This window comes from Cyanistes caeruleus, chromosome 8 (genome assembly GCF_971803275.1).
Source record: "Cyanistes caeruleus chromosome 8, bCyaCae1.hap1.1, whole genome shotgun sequence".
Classification (NCBI taxonomy): domain Eukaryota; kingdom Metazoa; phylum Chordata; class Aves; order Passeriformes; family Paridae; genus Cyanistes; species Cyanistes caeruleus.
Window position 1 is genome coordinate 29,252,397 of NC_141708.1, and position 19,776 is coordinate 29,272,172.

The following is a 19,776-nucleotide window of genomic DNA, read 5'->3' on the forward strand; positions in this document are numbered from 1 at the left end:
AAACAAGTAGTCACACTTTACATACTATACTACCATATGTGTTTTCTTCTGATAAGGATGTACCAACCTGGGGCCAACTTCTATCTGCAGTTGTGCTGTTAATTACCCTTCAGAGACGTGCTTTTGGGATCACAGCCCTAAACACAACCTCAGGGCAACAGGAAAAGCTCCATTCCTAGTGCTTGACAATTCAGAGGATACATCTTTTGGCTAGGGAAGGCCAGCTGTTTTGAATGCGATTGCAAAAAGAGAACAATCCTAATTACTAGTCAAAAACCAAACTCATCCCTCTAATTGTTTGGCCTATCACACAATTTAATCTTCAACTTTCATTGATCATATTATTGTATTGTGCATGATGAAGCAGCCAAAGATATGATGCTATGCAATGTCCCCATAAAGGGCTCTATTCCAACTAGGTAAGTAAAGTATGTTTTCCACACTGGTATTGGGCTCTGTGAAACCTTCTTCTTGGTTACACTCCTTGTGAAACTCCTTGTATTTCTGCAAAGTATGCACATGAATCTATAACCAACTGCGTTTTCAGCAACTGAGGTTCCATCACTGTACAGTGGTCAATCTTATCATGTTTGTAGAGAAAAATGAAACATTTCCTGAAAAATCACACATTTGAGGAGTTCAAAACAAAACCGGAAAATGCACTTTAGATGCAGGTCCTTCCTTCTAGAAATATTTGGCCAAACTAGGAAAACATTCATGCAAACAAGCCTCTTTCCTTACTAGACCACAAGACAAAGTGCAGACTTAGGATAAACCATTTTCAAGAACCCCTGCAGCCTTCTCGGAGTCTGTCTTGGCAAAATGCTGAATATGTGCCCTGTTCCCATGAAAAGTTAACCACTTGGAGTGGAAGGTGGCTCAAAAGGACCCAGAGCCTGAGATGTCAAGGCTGGTACATCCAAGAACATTTCACAACTTCCAGTAAAAAAGGCATTTGTGGCTGCCCTTAACAGCACAGAGAGAGGTCTGGAGCGCATTGTTTGCTTGCAGTGACAAACACCTGCTGTGAAGCTGTGATGCAGATTTCTCACTGTGGAAGTTGCTTAGACTGTGTGTATGCAGCGTTCTTCACTCTATCTTGTGACTTGTGACACTACTAATCCCACCTGGGTGTCTTTAAATGCCTCAATGCCGGCTTCCTAAGAAAGCTCAAGCATGAGATAGAAAGGAAAACCAGTTGTTATTATTTTGATTTTCTATGAATAGCAAAGGGGGTTGTGATTTCCATGGCACAGAAGACAGAGTTATGGCAAATTCTTGCCTAACATCCACATATAATATCTATATTATGTTGAACATAACATTCAAGTTATGTAAATATGTAATTTCCACATTATTTACTTGCCAACACAGATACTCAACAAATACAAAATAACTTAACTGCAATTCTATGCTAAATCATGATCTGACAACCCAACCAAAACCACCTGAACTGAGATCACACCTGTCCCACAGGGAGAAAGTTCAGACAGGAGGTGAGGGTCTACACTATTTCCATATGCTTTGCCAGTTTGCACAGATGAAGTTTTGAGATTTTAAAGCACAGATTTGATGTGTCAGCTTCACCTGAAGAATTTATGAAAACAATTACTGGTATGAATGTATTAAATTAGTAATACCAAAAGCAAGATCAAGGACTACAAAAATCAATGTACACCAGGAAAACACACACAATTCTTCTAAATATGCAGGAACAACAAATTCAAAGAACTATTGTAATGGGAAAACAACAAAGAAGTCTATAAAAGGACTATAAAGGTCTTTAATAGGGTGACTTTTCAGCTATCAGACTGCACTGGATGAAAAGATGAATGACAAGGTAAATTGGGACACGTTCTGTTCAAGACCCTAAAAATGGTATAATCCCTGGTTTCACCAGTGAATCACTCAGCTCTATTAGAAGTGACAACCAGGGGAAGAACCAAGCCCTTTGTGACCAACTCACATGTATAAGTAATAAAAAGAATCTGATGCATTAAAAGGCAAAAGATTTGGGCATTTCAAATTCAAGATTCATTCTCCAGGCTGAAGGAGAAGTTTGTTCAGCTGCTAGAAGTTTATTTCAAACTCTGGGAAGAAACTCCTGAACTCATAATCTCATCTCCCCCTCTCTTAAGTTTTCCTATGATACATTTACAAGTGAAAAATAAATCACTGGCTTTCATAACTGCTACCACAGTCACAAAGAGCCAGACAAGGGCTGGATGTGCTTCGAGGGTTTCTTCTCATGTTTATGTTCACCTGAAAATAATAACTCTTATCTGTCAAGCTAGGTGAGATGCCATTGATCTACTGCCTGCTATTTTTCTCTCAGAAACTGACTATCCAATGAGCAAGGAGATAATTTCAGCACATCTCAGGCCCACGTTTAAAGCCACTTCCACGCTAACTAAAGTCACTTTCTTCAGAACACTGCATGAACATCAGCCAGTCCACCTTCCCTTCTCTTTGTGCATCTCACTTTATAGACAGATAAAAACACTTTACAAAATGTTTTGACAGGAGTTGCTGAATTCTTTTCCTCTCCCTTTTGGGTCCCGATTTTAATTTTAGGTGGGGGGGTTGGGGAGGAGTTATATAAACCTAAATGAGATAATACCATTGATTTTAGGGGGAGAGATTTTATTCACTATAGAAATATTATATAAATATGCTTCAATCAGATGTGGTGAAGCTAGTGACAATAACATGGAGAAAAGCACATACGAGGAAGTGCCATGCAGTAAATTTTCCCTAAAAATACTGAGCAAATAAGCTATAGAAACAAGCTACATAATCTATTAAGTACTTCCAGTACCATGAATTCAAAAGTTTCTACTCAATGCCTGCTTTTGAATTCAACTCTCATTTAAAACCAAATTGATTCTGCCTTGGAACTTTGAAATTATAACTATCATTAAACTGAAAGATAGTTTGATGATAACTGGTCAAACCATTTCAGAGATGGCAAAAATACATGCAGACACATGCCGATTTACACTGCAAGTTTTGCAAACCCCACATATAATTACAATTTATGCCCTTTTAGGTTTTAAAGGCATTTGAATGGATAGTTTTAAAGCTATCTACTAGAGGTTTGCTTTTTGGAGGAGGGAGAGGGGACATAGAGTTCAGGATTCTTAGAAAAATTACAAACCTTTATCTGTTTATGAGTGCCAATGCAAAGGCTTCCATAGCACGGATTATGACCTCTATCAGGAGTAAAGAACCTTTTCCTCTGACACTCCTGAAAGCCTTGTTGAAGAGTTTCTGTCTGGAGAACTCCACATGGCTGATGTGACAGACAGAGAACCTGAAGGGCCAGTGGAAATTATCTGAAGAGCTTCTGAGTACTAAAAGGACTCATGAGGCAAGATTTGCAACGCACTCATAAACTTGCTAGTGAGTTCTGCAAGGCCAGTTAGAGATATCACATAAGGTCTGTCACCTCATAAGGCAGTTCACCTCAGGAGAGAACTAGCTGTCCTGATACCTCTTTGTAGATCTGCTGTTGAATAGACAGACCCTGGTACAGTGGCAAAGAATCAATGGAACTAAGAAATCAAAGGATTCAAAGAGCCTCCTAGAACCAAAGACTGACTGAGATAATTTGGTGGTTCAGGAGGAAAAATACCTATCTAGCGCTTCCCAAACTGATAAGGGCAATTTCACACAGGAGAGTTAACAATCCTCCAATGCAGGAGCTGAGCAACCTGCCAGGAAACAATTTTAATCTTGGCCTGGAGATGCATGAAACCTACTGGGGAATACCATCAGGGAATACTTAAGGCTGTGCTGGCTTAGCCACGTCCTTCAGCAGGGAATTGAAGCTCCTGTAGACCACAACCTGCTGTAGCTTGTTTTCCATTTGAGTCTGCTGTTATGGATCTGACCCAGTAACTCCCAACCCATTTTGTATCCCACCACACCTCTGTAAACCACAAAGGCAATGCAGAGCAAGCCAGAGCAGGTGTTGCACACGCTGCTGCCTGTTACTGCTGGAAACACGGAGGAGAATGTGCCCCCTTTCTCTCAGGTGTGGTGCCGTGGCACATGGCCAGCACGGAGCCATGGGACTGGGCACGGAGAGCCACCAGCCTCCACATCTCCCTGCACTCCCTCTCCCCTCCTCTGCCCTGGTGAAACACTGGCATTCACCGCTGTGAATCTGTGCAATGGCATAGAAAGTTCTGTCATAGCATTTGTTGGGGTTGTCCAGATTAAATGTATTCAGTGGGGTGAAAAGCAAATGTAAATTAGTTTACAAGTGTTTTGTTCCTCACTCCACTTGTTCTGGGTTTGAGGATGAGCTCAGATTCCAACAGGAAAAGTGCTTTTTCCAGCCCAAGCACCAAAATCTGTGAGCAAAAATCAGAGCCCTGCATCTGTTATCTAAATTTTACACTAGTTTAAAACTCTTAAGTCCTATCCAAACTTTAAATACAAAATTCTGCTCTAAAGCAGAAAGAGGAATCTAAATCACTGCTGGGGCAAGGTCAGGACCAGCATTTACAGATACGAACAGGATGAAAGCAGTGACAGTGAGAACAACCATAGCTGTATGGGATCTTTGAGATCAACAGAGGGAGAAAGAAAACACAGAGTTCAGTTTCACTCTGAGAAAATATTACCAAATATACAGATACATCACTGCAGATCAGGTGATACCATTTTCATACAGTGACTTTTCAGTTACAGAACTGAACTAGTATTTTTGTGGTTTTCAAAGCCATTGGGCATTGAAGAGCCAGGATTTGGCAGAACCGCCACAAGGAACTGAATACCTAAGGAGAGACTTGAATTTTTTGAACAAAAATACAAAACAGCAGAACTATTTTAATATTTTACCTCACCTTAACCAGATTTGTTAATTAATTTTAATCCAAAAATTATCATTTCCTCTTAGCATCAGAATGAAATACATTAGAAAAACATGTAACAGTTTAATCAAATATAATGACATAATACCAATGAATTAAAACTTTCCAAACTGTCTGAAAAGACTTTACTCCTACTATATTTAACAGACACAGAACTTGTTATTAGTGCCACCATTAAAGTGAATATGAGTTTATTACAGAAATAAGTTACAACCAACCATACCAGCCCTATACAGCGAATCTCCCCTAGCATTTGATGACAGAATGTGCCATTACTGTACAATGTTCAAGAATCACTTCTGAACAGCAAACCTACAGTATAAAGATGCAGTGAAGTAGAGCTTGTTTCTCTCTTGTGTCTCAGATACACAGGGCAGCATATGTAAGATTTATGTAAGGAATGAAAATAAAACTTATAAAAATCAGCAAGGAAAAACTTACTGAACACATACATACTCTGCCCCGTCTCCACTGCTAAACTCCATTTTGAATGCTGCTATACCTTCCCCAATGTATAAATGAAAAGAAATAGCAGTTTCTATACAGCTTGTAACAAACCCCTGTAAAGCAAGAGTAAATACCATTCTGGTGCAACACAGAGGGGCAGAGCATCCTGCAGACCAGCACATTGCCAACACCACGGCTGAGGGCAGCACAACTTGCAGCCCACTCCACTCTCCCAACCGCTGCACACAGAAACTGGAGGGACTGTGTCTGTCAGGTTTTGTGCTGCTGAGGCTCATATAAAGCATCAGCAAAGATGTTTATCACCATGAAAATTGTGCTAAAAAATACATGAGAGAGTAAATAAAATTCTCAGGACTGAACAATACAGAGTTTAATCAAGTATCATAAAACATCTGAATAACAGGAGCTTGTCTTAAAAAAAATCACTTCACAGAAAAAAATATTCCCAGTGAATGTTCCCAGTTTTGAAACTATTGGTGGAAATAAGTTTATGAAAAGAACATCTTCTCTAGAAAACAACCAAAGTTTTCAAAGATGCTTTTTAGGAGAGAACAACATCCAGTCCTGTGGTGACAATGAGTAAATAAAAACATACACATTTAAGAGAAGTCACTGCAGTATTTTTTTCAGAGCACAAAGCTATTTCTGACATGGAAATTAGGTAGTAAACAGCTGTATTCTGGCATCAGTAGTATCTATAACTAAAAAAATACTGCTGCTAATTGCCTTTTCACAAAGCTTGGCACTTATCAGTACTAAAAACACAAATCCACTTTACTGGGAACCTGTTTTTTTAATTCTGCAGTAGAGTAGTCTAGATAACCGTTTTGGCTTTGTGGTTTTTAACTGATGTTAATAATCCAAGCTGTTGAGGACTCTCTGAACCTAGTTCATGGAGTACAGGGATGTCCTTTCACAGCAGCTTCCTCACTTGAGGATTTTTTAAATCCCACAGGGAGCTCCTTGAAGGTCACAGGGACTCTCTCAGAATAAGAGTGATATGGGTGCCTCCTCACAGGTCACTACAAGCACACTACTAGTACTACAGCTGGCTTCTCTGGAAGTTTAACTGACCTGTGGATTGTCAGTAGCAGAGATGTGTTATTTGAAAAATGCACCTTAAAAGCACAGATTTTAAACTTTTTCTCTAAATATACAAGATTGGCTAAATGACTTCAATTGTTACAAATATCAGTGTTACTTAAGGCCCTCATCACAGAACACCATGTTACAATGTTTGTGCAGTTTTAATCAGAGTCTTCTATGGAGTGTTCTGAACACAATGTAGCCACTGGCAAGACAGAGAATAAAAACATCGCAATATTCTATTTGACTGCCACCTCAGCCTATACGATAATCCAGCCATCAGAAAACAAAACACACCAAACAATCTGAAACGTACCTCTTCCTACATCCAGCTTTGCCTCAAACAATCAAAGACTTAAAACACTAATACAAGAAACTTGATATGCAGATTTCACTCATTTCAGAATCCACAAATGCTTACTTGTTCTGGAAAGCATTCTCCCTCTTCCACTGCCATTTTCTGTGGCCAGATATGAAACCTGATGACTCAATTAGTTAACACTTTGGACACTGCACCATTGCTAAAAATAGCGGCCTCAAGAAGTGCTTTTCTTTTTTTCTTATTTTTTTTTTTTTTCAAGGAACTAAGCACGGTCACTTACTGCACTTCCCTTGGCGATTTAAATGGCAAAGGACAAGTGATTAGAAGACTATTAAGTTAGTAACAGAGCGTGTCCCAGGATTCCTGGCTCACTTACCATATTTGCTGCCTCCAATCATTCCCCGTGTATGTAATCATGATCTGTGGAATACCCAAAATAGCTGCAGCATCAGCTGATCAGAAAACCACTGCTGCTTGGAATCACTCATGAAACAAGCTTTTGTCATTCTGCTTATCAGCTCTTTCTAATGCAGACTACTTTGAACTATTTCTAAAGGCAACAATAACATCATTTTACACTCCGTGTGTTTTGAATACCACATATGCCTGCCTCCCACTCCATGGTAATTTTATATTTATTCCAATTTTCTGATGACTAATTATGATAGGTTTGTGTCGCTAGTTCTAGAGGCTATTTTCCTGAACTAAATGACTGTTCTCTATGTACTTCAACTTCCTAAACTAGAGAGATTAAAAGCAATACCAGGACAAAATAATTTTACTTCAGAGGGAAGCCCAGAGAGAGGTTCCTGATTTTAGCAAAGCAGGCTTCTTCCTTTTCAAAGGAAGCTATCATCAGCAACAGGAATTTTCAGTTACTTACATTAGGAGTGGCTTTAAAGAATTCCCACTTTCTGAGAAAGGGAATATTGAAATCTCTTCACCACAAGTTTCTGCACAGCATGCACTGCACTTGCCTGTTACACATCTTACCTCATGCCTGGGAGCTGGAAACAGATATTCACTGGCACAGAAGAACAGCAAAGGGGAAGAGGAGGAAAATAATCATGGCCTAATATTTTCATCAGACAAAATGTCTCATTTGAGACATGTTGATGAAAGGAAATTAGCTTTATGTGAAATACTACTGGGATAATTTAAATTTTCCAGAAATATATTTCCATGTTCGCATCAACCGGAGCACAGCTGCCAGGTAGGAGCTCTGCACTCCTGAGTTTAAACACTGAACTTGTTGCCAATTATTTGTGCAGACATCTTTGTCTTCAGAAGGTGACTAATTTGAGGCCCTGGTGCATCAGCCAGGCACTCAGGTGGATCTGGCTAGAAAATACTTCATTAATGTCACTTATGATGCATGCTATTAACAACTACCCTGTGTTCCTGCACATTTTTGCTGATGGCATTTTAAGATTTGTAAGACCCACTTCTGCCACTGACTAAATACAGAGAAGCCAACAGCTGTGTGCAGGGTGGAGGAGCCTCCTACCTCGATTTAAGTACAAAAGGATGACCAAGCCAGTTTAAATGAATTTACCTCACTGACATATCTGCACAGAGCTCCCTATGGCAGAGATTTCAATCACTGTCCCACAACTACCTCAGCAATGCTATTACTGAAAGCCACCACAAAAACTATCCTGAATATTCAATTTCTAAAACTGAATTTTGATTTAGCATTACTATTAGTTTTGAGTGCTGAGAACTGTAATTTCAAAACAATAAATGTCAGCATCCCAGTTCTAGAAAGACAAGATCACAGGGTTACTATCCAGTATCTGAATTTCTGTTTCTTACTGAAGAGAAGTTGGCTCTGAATAAAGCCCAGGCACATAAATACCTTTCTTCTGCCTTTGAAAAGGAGAACAAGGAGAAAGAAAATATGATAATTTCTGTAATAGGATTCAAGGGATTCCCATGAAATTTGGAACTTGCCAAATAGGTCTCTTTTGTAGGTGAAAGGATTAAATTGGGCAGTTTTACAGAAAGTCACAAGTTTCTGCAGAAGACCAAGCCCACTGTGAGGTGGTGCCCCACACCGCTGGACTGCAGCCTCCTGGCATGGGGCCAGTGACACAGAACTGGCAATCCCAAAGCCAAGTTGGCAGTGGAGAAACAACATTTTTAGGGACAAAGATTCCACACAGTCTCTGCTGTTTTGCTGCTGGGCCGTGCACCCTGTTCCTCAGGCAGCCTAGGGCTGTGGCCAGTGCCAGTAAGGTCTGGGTGCCAGCCTGCTCCCACCAGCAGCTCCCCTGACACCGCTGTCCCCACACACATTGCCTGCTCATTTATTCTGCTACAGCTACTTTGCTTTCCCAGTCCCTGGCTCTTGGCTTTTCAAGTTCACATCGGTGTGGCGACAACAGTGAATGATTGACCCAGGCCACTGTCTATTAACCTCCACAAAACCATCCTGGTTTAGGCTGTGATATTCCCACAAGAGCAGTTGTCCAATTCTCTCTCCATTAATTTTAAAAAGCAACGATCAGAATTACAAAAGAAAAGCACAAAGAAAAATTAAATTCTGCCAGCACCAAAAAATCATCTCAGCACATTCACATCCATCAATTCAGCTCTGATTACTGACTGCCATAAATCATAGTGACACTGTATTTTCTTTTTAACCTTGTGAATCTGTTTTAGAGCATTCAGTATGATTTCTCACATGCATGCTATTAAGAAAGGGTAATAACAGAAAGGCTCTAATACTAATGGAAAAATCAGTTTCTAATAGATTTTGGGTAAAATTTCCAGGATCCTTTGCATCCTGAATTACATGATCTGCACATTTCTGTGGTAATTCTTAGCTTAGGAAAAAGAAAAGGCCTGGGATACAATCATGTAATTAATAGATACACAAGGAAAAAAATATCTTAACAATCAATCTCCTCCCCTATTTTGAAAAAAAAAAAAGCAACAAAACCCTTTTACAATCTCATTAAAACGGTAGATTTGGTACAGATGGAGAATTCTTTTAAACAGAATAGTGGAAATGTCCTTTTACATTATCACTACGCTGCTCCCCAACCAGATGGAGTGCTTATGATTACTGGCTTGGAAGTGACTTGCAAACAAAGCAACACATGGCAGAATTCAGTAGAAAGAAAAACATGGTTTGACATGAGGTGCAAAGCAATATAAATATCTCTCCAAGAAAGAGAAAGGCAAGCTGAAATAGTTTAAACCATAATCTGGAGTTACTGGTCCAGATTTTGCAAGGATAATTTTTATTTTTTTTCCCTGAAACTGTATTGGATGACATTTCAGACAGTTCAAAAAGATGAAGAGCCAGCTGAAGCCCACCAGTGCAGAGGATTTATATCTCTGTGGTATTTCACCCTTTTCAGAGAGTAAATGATTGACAAAGAGTATCAGTACAGATGTGTGTTTATGCAACTTACACGTACAAAGGGCCATTAGTTTTAAAAACTTCTTGTATCAGAGAAACTAATGGTAGTATCTGAGATACTTATTTATATAAAAATTCTTTTCTAGTCATTAAAATAATGGCTAATGTGTGCCCCAGATGACTTTTAAACAGGAGTTCAAGTGCACATCTCTGTGCATAGCTGTGCATCTGTTACAAAGCTACTATCAAGACAAATTTGCTTACATTTATATTACATTTATTCTTCATCTGTTGAAATTGTGGGCATACAGAATGTGCAGCCACAGGAACAAAATTCAGAGTTATAAAATGCCAAAAGGATCTGTGTGAATTGTGTATGACTTCTTAATGTCTGTTCAACCACCATCCATCACGTAAATATTATGTTTGTTATACTGTCACTTAAATGATGCCAGATCAGATAATCTGCTAAAACATCCACAGAAACAGAATTCTACAGCCAGAAGCATACGTTCTCTTTCAATAATGTAAAAAAAATTAGACATAAAATGAGGATAGGAAAACAATACTCCAAACATTAAATAAGTTGAAGTCACCAAGTCTAATATTTTTTCCCAAAAAAATCTGCCATATGTTCCTGTGTAATCCATTGATCTTGAATAGAAAGTATCTACCAAATCTGTAAATTCTTTAATTATCTTTTTTCCTTTACTTTGACAAGGTTATCAGTTATCATAGAAAATTAAAAGCAGCAAATTCCATAACTTCTTCTAGAAGATAGTTAAAATTCATCTTTAAAGGCTTTCCAAATGAATGAACAGGAAGCCTATGGTCTCATCCTATTCTTCTTCAGCAGCACATAAGCTCAAACCTCAAAGACTGAAATGCAATCACTTTTAAAGGATAGCCTGCAGGAATTTTTCAGAAGTCTCCAAGCCCTTCCAAACACCACCTGGAAGCTAGCCCTGCTGTGACCTGTCGAACTCAGCCCTTCACAGATATTCAAAAAGCCCATGGAAGACACACTGATGTACTGCAGTGTTTACTCTGCCAGGATCCGTAGCAGCTCCCGTTACCTCACTCTCGGCAGTCCCCAGAGTATGCCTGTATTTTCAATAGCAAGGCAAAGGGCCCTTGGGATGAGGGACTAAAATAAACTGTACATGCAAGGTATGAGTGGTATGCCCACAGCATCCGATCCATGAATCTGCTCCAAGTTCTCTTTTTTTAACCCTGTATTGTTCCCTTAAGATATCAGAGTAGATTATATGTTTCCAGTCTGCCCTCATCAACTCCAGCTTTCTGAAAGAGCACTTTTTGTTTCATTTTCAAATATTAGCTGCAGTTTTCATGCCTAAGTTCTAAAGCTCTTTTAACTTCCAGTGATCCTGGGACTAAAACATAACCCTGTCCCTTGGGAATACAAAAAACCGTGACCAACTGGAATATAAACTGTTAGGTAAACCCAAAAAAAGGGACCGTAAGTCAATCATGGCTTCTGCCACTAACACTTCAGCAATTTCTCTTCCCCCATCAATACACTGACTCAACATGGAAAAGCATCTTCCACCTGTATTGTAGAGAAGTGTGATTTTGGAAAACCATTGCCATGGTATCACAGAAATCCCAGAGTTGTCTTGATAAGTATTATCTTAACCTCTATGTTCACAAATGTGTGAAAATAGAGGTTAAGATAACTTACTGAGACAACTTCCTGCTGTCAAGACCACTCTACAGTCTTCAGCTCATAAACAACTAAAGAGAGCAGCAGCACTTCATTATATCATCCTGTAAGCACCAAGAGAAGAGCTTCAGTGAAGCCAACTAAAAGCCCTTGGCTTTATTAAGATTTCTTTCTCTCCCATGATCACCCTAGAGGACATCTGTGTCATTGATTAGCTCTGGACAGCACCTTTGAAAAATACTGAGGTAATAAAGCTGCAAACTGGAAGAAGTGTTTACATAAGCATCATGATGTCACATGATTGACTGCTGAGCAAATTGACTTGACACTATCATGCTTCAAAAAGAACCAGTAAAAGCCAATTAGGAAGGCAAAAAACAAAAGGCAGACTCCAGGCAGCCCTGTGTTTAGTCAAACTACAAGCCTCACATGAACTCTCATGGAGATGAGGGGAAGAGCAAGGGCAAAGATCTATATATGGAAAGCCCAAGGAGACACGGTATCCTATCTTCCTATATCATCCTGAAACATTGCTGATGTTTGCAATTTCTCTGCTGATTAATCCAATGGTTTGTCGCATGCCATGCATCTTGTTCCAAGGCATACTGAAAACTGGGATTTTGTATGAATTGAGAACAGCAGCTGCCTTGCTCCTTTCTCTGACATACCTCACTGATGCACAGGATCCCAGAAAGTAGAGATTCCTTGGATATGAACAAGAGACCTCAGCATTTTCACTAAATATAGAACTTCTATTTGTTAACAGAATATAATACTGGTGCACTTGTGAAATTGATGGCTGTTGATTGGTCTCCATAGGCATGTGAACACATAGATAGGCACAAAAAAATCACATGCAAATATTATTTCACCAAAGCACAGGAAAACAACGAACAGCTCAGATATAACTTTTCCATTTTTTAAAGAATATAAAAAAAAAAAAAAAGTTTTAAGCGTTAGACAAATGTTATATAAAATATACCATCCATTTGTATATGGCATTCATGTGACAAGAAGTTGGCTCAGGTTCACTCTTAGTCTGGATCATATTTCTAGCAACTTTCAATATTCCATGACTGCCAGAAGCAAAGAATTAATCATTAAGATTCATGGTGACAACAGTGAAGTATTTAATTGTGAAGTTGAATTAAGCACCAGAAATGTGACTGCTGGCAAATTAGCCCTTCCAAACACTCCCTCTCTTGTTGTCTATCTTTTAGGCTTATTCAGAACACAACCACGATATGAAGCCACCAAGCTGCCAGATGGCTTCAAAATGTTCTGACATGACTTCTGCTCAGAAAAATAAATTTCTATCATGTAATATATTCCAAAAGCAGCAGTTTTTGGGACAATGACAATTGACTGTCTGCAAGACCTTAGCCAAAAAAAAACCACCAACACACAATTAAGATATTTGACTATGCACCTTGATTCTGTTTGTTCCTCAAGGACCTTTTAAAGGAACAATTCAAATGAAAACAGAAGGACCCTTTGTTAAAAGAGAAATACAGTAACAAAAGACAAGTGTATCCACTCAGCACAGGCACATGAAGGTCTCCAATACCCTGGGAAATGAGCACAACTGAGCACAGCTCTCATTTAGTGGCTAAGTTTCATTCCTAGACAGAGTAGGGAAGTATTCAATAAAAAAAAAAAATAAAAAAAAAAAAGGAAACATTAAACTAAGTATAAGTAATCCCGTGAGTCCATTCCCAAATGGACTGGAGATGAAATGCAATGGAGACAATTCAGTGAAGCAATGTTATGACCAAGGCTTCTGAACTTAGAATTTTTGAATTTAGGCTGTAACTCCAATGAACAGACTATGGACAAATTATTACGCTGTAAGAATGTGTGCAAGCACAAGGTAGAACTTTCACAAGAGAATAGCTTGCCCAGGATTTCTAACGTGCAGAGTTAGATTTAAAAAATAGAATAAAAAAAAGAAATTGGTGGGAAAAGAACAAAGACAACTATAGATGAAGGTAGAAAAAGGGAGTTCTTGAAATCACGCCTACCCCTATTTCCAATGATTCTGAGACTTATTAGGACACCAGAGTCCCCCTGCAGGCAAGCCACACTCAGGGTCAGTCACAGTGGGAGATGCCACTGAACACAAGTCCCTAGGCAGGTAAAATCTACCTCAGCCCTGCCCACAGACACTGAACTGGAGAACCTGCTGTTCTCACAGGGCCTCTGCTGTTTTCCAGGATTCTGTCAGGACTGAAGAACCTCTCAACCCTTTATCAGTCAGCATTTCAAAGTGCTCTAAAATTTCTTCAAATTACAATTTGGAAGGACTTTCCAGGAAAACTGCAAGTTGAAAATTTCTCATAATCATTACAAACATGCAAACCCAAGATGTTACAATGCAAGGAACCCAAAGAATAATAAGTGATTGCAAATGTGGTTGATTTCAGCATCACTCAAAAGTTATCCTCATGTCTCAATATTAACACAGCCCAGTTGCTAGGACACAAACTAGTCACCAATAGCCAAAATATTGCTGTAAAGCAGCTATTCACAGTTATATTGTGCTGCACCCAGTTAAAAAATTAACCTGTATTTCTTGTGCAGAATGACCAAAATCTAGTTTTATCCTCTCTGGTCAGGTTCTCTGGTCAGTAGGTTCCTCCCTATCAACTTCCTTTCCTAAAGCACTCTTATTTGCAAATGAAGTGTGAATCAAGGGGAAAGCACCAGGAGTTACACATTCTGAAGTGAACTGTTGCCTTAAATACAGTCACAGCAAAATCTCAAATTATTTCCTCTTGCTGAGCCTTCACTCCAAGCTCTCCAATGGTGCAGAATTGAGGCATGGACAATTGATAAAGCAATCCATATAAACGCACTGGATTTTCAACTACTTACAGGTTCAGTGTTCTGATCTGGTACAAAACTCTCAGAAATTCCACACTGAAATGTCTGTGGAGCAAACACAAGCAACTTCCATAACCTTTTCCTCCCAAATACTAATTAGGCAGCAACACTGGACTCATATTGCCTCAACCTCATTATTGCAACAGGGCTAACACTGTGAACAGAGCTTTCCAAGAACACTCGGTGCATTCAGATGTAATAACATCAAGATGTCTTAGACCAGGAAGGAGTAAACACTCTTCTACATTGGGGTTATGTAGGAATTTCCCTAAAAGAAAGGAAAATTAGTAAAATGAATAAAAAAATATCTCATCAAGACAATTTCTGACATGCTGCTGAGGAATGAGGACAGCTTTGCAAACTGCCTTCCAAACAGGACTTCTATGTGTCAGCACAGATGTATAAAAACATCTCTCAGTTCCCACTGGAGTGCTGGCAGCTTGGCTAAATATTAATGCTGTCCCTGGAGCGCTGCTACTGATTCTGTGCGTCTCACACACATGAGAGGCTGGCCACAGCTAAGACAGATGTTTTCTGAAGTTGCATTAGAACTAAAAAGGAAAAGAAAATGGCAGCTTCAGAGACTGCATAAATCCTCATATGGCTCCCCAGGAATAAGGAGGGGAGGGTAAGAGGAAACTGCAGAATGGGTAACTCCTGAAGTTAGGCTGAGCTTTCCAGATGCACAGGAATTTGACACTGGCTTATACTGGGGTGTAGTACAATACTTTACAGCTATACAGCAGGGATTTCAAGTCACAAAACAAACCCTTTAGTTTACAGTAAAGCAGTTCTAGTTCAGAAATGTAGGGTTCCTTTTCCTATCTGCATTGAGAAGTACAAGAGCCACAGCTATTAAAGATCTTTAGAGGAGCTCTGTAGCTCTCTTTGCACTACTCTATCTCCTATGCATCACACTCCATCATATCTGGCAGTCTCACTGTACTTATCCAAATGCATTTCAAACTACATGAGGTTAGAATAATACTGGCTTTTTCTCAGTGCTACATCAGTGAAATAGGTTCATGAAGCTTCTGTCGCCTGATTTCACATCAAACACTTTGAGCAGATCCAGAAATACACCTTGGAATGACTGCATGAATAATGCAGTCAATTACAACAGCACACATGGCCATAATCTCTTTCTTCCTAACCTGCTTAGTTAGCAGTGCATTTCTTTTCCTTGGGAGAACCTTTAAGCCTGTAGCTATTATTGTAGCGAGTGCTCACGTTTCCTTTCCGTGAACTTTTTTTTTCTTTTAATCTGATGTTAAATAGCTTTCACAGGCTTTCTAAAATTACTGTATAGCAGTAGTATTTCTTATATCTGCATTACTTGCATGATGCTTCATGAAAAAGCAGTTCTTTGGCAGGACAAACTAGCTAGTGTTCACACTGCATAATGGAGGAGGCAGCTGCTGCTATTTTTAGAGTGCTGAATGCTATCCTCCATTGTAAATCTATTAATTTTACAGATATTTTACCATTACAGCTATGCCTTTTTTGATTGATTAAAATCCTATTTAACTTCAATTAACAACCCAATAAGTTGGCATTTTCCATTAGTTACCTATTAGCCTTATTAAAATAAAAACTCTATAGAGAAGCAGCCAAATGAGCTGGTGCCTCGCTGAACAGCATCCCTGGCTTGCTGTGCTGCAGATTCAAGAGAAGCCATCAGAGGGAGGAGGGCATCTCGCACCCTGCACAAACAAGAGCTTTCCCCTTTCCATAAAACTCTTTCATTTCTGAACAAAATATGAACAAACAAAACTTCACAAATAACATAGAGAAGGCACTTGCTAGTTCTCGCACCCCCCCCAGCAGGCACTGGTATTTAACATAAATGTACTATTCAGTATTTCATGTTGCAGCCCAGAGGTTTCTTCAAAGTTATTAATGCATCCAAATAGCATGTTGGACTTGCTAACCAAAAATGCAATAATCTCTCATGAACTGCCAACACAAGCCATCAATTCTGCATCTACCCTCTCTGTGAATAATCCCAGACTCCGTAAGTTTTTTGACTTTTCCCAGCTTTTCTCCCCGGGCCAATGGCTAATGAGCTCTACTCTGAGGCCTTGTCAGATGAGCCAAGACTTTAGTGTGCTTTTTAGAAGACATCTAAAGCACATTTTAAATGTATCACTAACCCACTTTGGCTAAAGTAATCTCTCCAATAACACCTATGTTTTTGGAATGGTAGGAAATGTGACAGATCTTTTCAAAGATTCATTTCCACATTTAAATAAGCAATACTCTGCATGCACAAACACAGAATTTTTGTTTTTTAAATAGTCATGAAAACATTCCCCAGTCCAACACATCTGAGCATGCAGATGGCTGCTGAAAACCACAGAGAATGGTGTGATCCTGAATGTAAAACTAAAGGAAGACATGGACCTCATCAAGTGGTTTTACTGGCTTTAGCAAAGAGGAAAATGTAAGTAACATGCTCCCAAGACTCCAAGCAGTATAACCACTAAGTAAAACACATATTTTTTCCCCATTAATAATGAAAGACAGCTTAGATCTGCACATGTATCACTCCTGCTCAAAGTCAGGACAAGGCTCTTTTGAATCTGAATACAAAATTTGACACAGCTCCCACATTTTTAATCACCAGACATCACAAATTATTTGACTATCAAAGTGCCAAACACCAGGAAAACGGTAAATTAAAGCATCAGAAATGGTACTTTACTAATGTTCTTTAGTACCTGTGCTTCAAATCCAATTTGATTTATTTCACACTGTCTAACAAATATGCCATTTGGAGCATGCCTCGTATCTCTACAGAAACAATGGATCTCATTTCATATTTAACAGCAGAGAAGAGGAAGAGAAATACTTCCATTTTGATTTGGATTGTAAGCACCATCTTGTGGAATAACAAAGCCTGCAGATTAGTAAAAATATCAGTTTATAAATTTTCTCATGAACTGACTGGGAATGCCACCTGGACATGACACAAAGAGCAAACAAGAATAAAACTATTTCTCTCACCTCTCCCAGACCCACAACAAAAATGAAAAGAAGCTCTTCTCCAACCCAAAGCATCAAGGAAATCTTGTCCCCACCTTCATACAAAGCCCTATGGGCAGCAGAGCTGATATTCATTGGCAAACAATTGTAGATCAGGATTCCTGGGGCTGTAACGAGAAACTACGGTCCCTCCATAATGTTGAGTTTAGCTCCATTTCCTTCTCTCCCCTTCCCTATCTCACAGCACTGTTTTAAACTGTCATTTCTGATTTACAGAGCAAATGTCTTTCTCCTTAGAAGAGGGTGCTCACCACAAAAGCTCAGATACAGCACTTTGTTAAATATTACTCTGGCAAAATGAATTTGCACTGTGGATGCATAATGCTGACCTTCACCTGGGAATAATTGGTGTTTGGGCTATGGAGGATGCCAATGCACAGACTGGATGAGAGAGCTTTCTCCGTTCACAATAAACAGCAAAAAACATCTCATAAATTAAGGAAAAATATACAGCTACAGGACTTAATAGAAGAAGGCACATGTAAATTTCTGTGATTTTCCTATTTCTTTACCACTTTGAATGATATTATTACTATTAATATTACTGCATCCATCAGCATTCAGCAGACAATTCTCTCGCTCCCATACAATTCCATGGAATTATTTCAAATGTGAATAGAAAAAAAAGCAGAAAAGCTCTTCTATAAGGGCTAGTTCATCTGTGAATATTAAACTAAAATGAACCCTCCTGAGAGCCCTGACAGACTGCTAGGATGGAAAACCATGTCATTACAGACATGAATCACATTTCCTAAAAAAATTAGTGGCTAAAGAGTGCTCATTTAAATAAGCACCATCCGTGCATCTAATAACCCATCAGTATGTATGACCCAAATAAAAATTAATTATGCTAGTACTTATTTTTAAGATTGATAGTAGAGATACATGTGGAACATAAATAAGTAGTCTCCTACACTTTTGTTATTGACTATTTTAGCGCTTTGATCTAATCTTACCATATGCATATAAAATGGAAAGTTTCCTTTTAAAAGCTTACAAAAGAAACACAAGAGGCAGGCAGCAGCCTTGCCTCTTGTGGCAGTAGTGATGGTGAATCTGATGCTCCTGGTGGGGTCCTCCTGCTTAATTCAGCCCGTCATGTAAATTTGTACTATGTGAGAGCACAGTGATATCTGGAAAATATCACTGGACTGTGATAAAAATACAAAAACACAAAGAGGGGGAAGTGCTAGGATGAAACCAGCAAGATTTGGGAGTTAAGTGTGTATTTATTTGGAAAAAACCCACTGGACATGGATACACAGACCACATGGCTCTCACTCTATCATAGAATCATTTGAGTTGGAAAGATCATCAAGCCCAACCATTAACCCAGCATTGACAAGTCCTCCACTAAACCACGCCCCTAGGTGCTACATCTGCCCATCTTTAAACACCTCCAAGGATGGTGACTCTGCCACTTCCCTGGGCAGCTTGTTCCAATGCTCACACACCTGTACAACTGTGTCAGTTTATACCAAAAAGCTTCCCCATGTCTTTCCGCTGCTACAGTTCACTTATTAATTACCACTGAAAGCCTGGATGAAGCACAATACCCCTTTGAAGCGTACAGTCTCCAAAGAACCCAACGCGCCTTCCGCAAACTTAGTGGTAAATGGATGTCATGACAAAATTTCAGCTCAGGGAATTAAGTTCTCCCTAGCCCAGCTCCCACGGCAGTGCCAATTATCCACATTAGAAGCCTTTATCTGCTGACCTCAGCTCCTGGCTGCATTTGCTGCATTTTCCATGCCAACACTAGAGGTTTCGTATACTCCCTTTTTTCCTTAGTTTTCACACACAGAAGCATATCGTATATACAAAAAAAGATTAATTATTCAGTTTGAAAAGTCCTTCAGGATTCTTCAAATTAAAAGAAATGTGTTTTTTTTCATTAAAAATACAATATAATAGATGATGATAAAAACCATAAACGAAAGATGCAAATAATAGCAACAGGTCAATGCCACTGAACACTCAGTCTTAGGTGTATCTGCAAAATGAATGCAAATTGCCCTGGTTTGACTAACATTTTCCA

The 19,776-nt window shown here is 39.1% G+C and overlaps 1 protein-coding gene across 50 annotated transcripts in view; it reads right to left on the minus strand.

The window, feature by feature from the left end:
• The window catches only part of ANK3 (ankyrin 3), a 350,276-nt gene that overhangs the window by 144,470 nt on the left and 186,030 nt on the right, over positions 1-19,776 (minus strand). Inside the window, exon 1 of one of the 50 annotated variants that reach the window (XM_086899778.1) lies at positions 6,856-7,005. The exons of the other annotated variants lie outside the window; for them this stretch is intronic. Coding sequence (XP_086755904.1) covers positions 6,856-6,891 — 36 coding nt within the window. The 5' untranslated portion in view covers positions 6,892-7,005. Of the gene's footprint in view, positions 1-6,855; positions 7,006-19,776 lie in introns of those variants that run through there. 50 annotated transcript variants of the gene reach the window in all.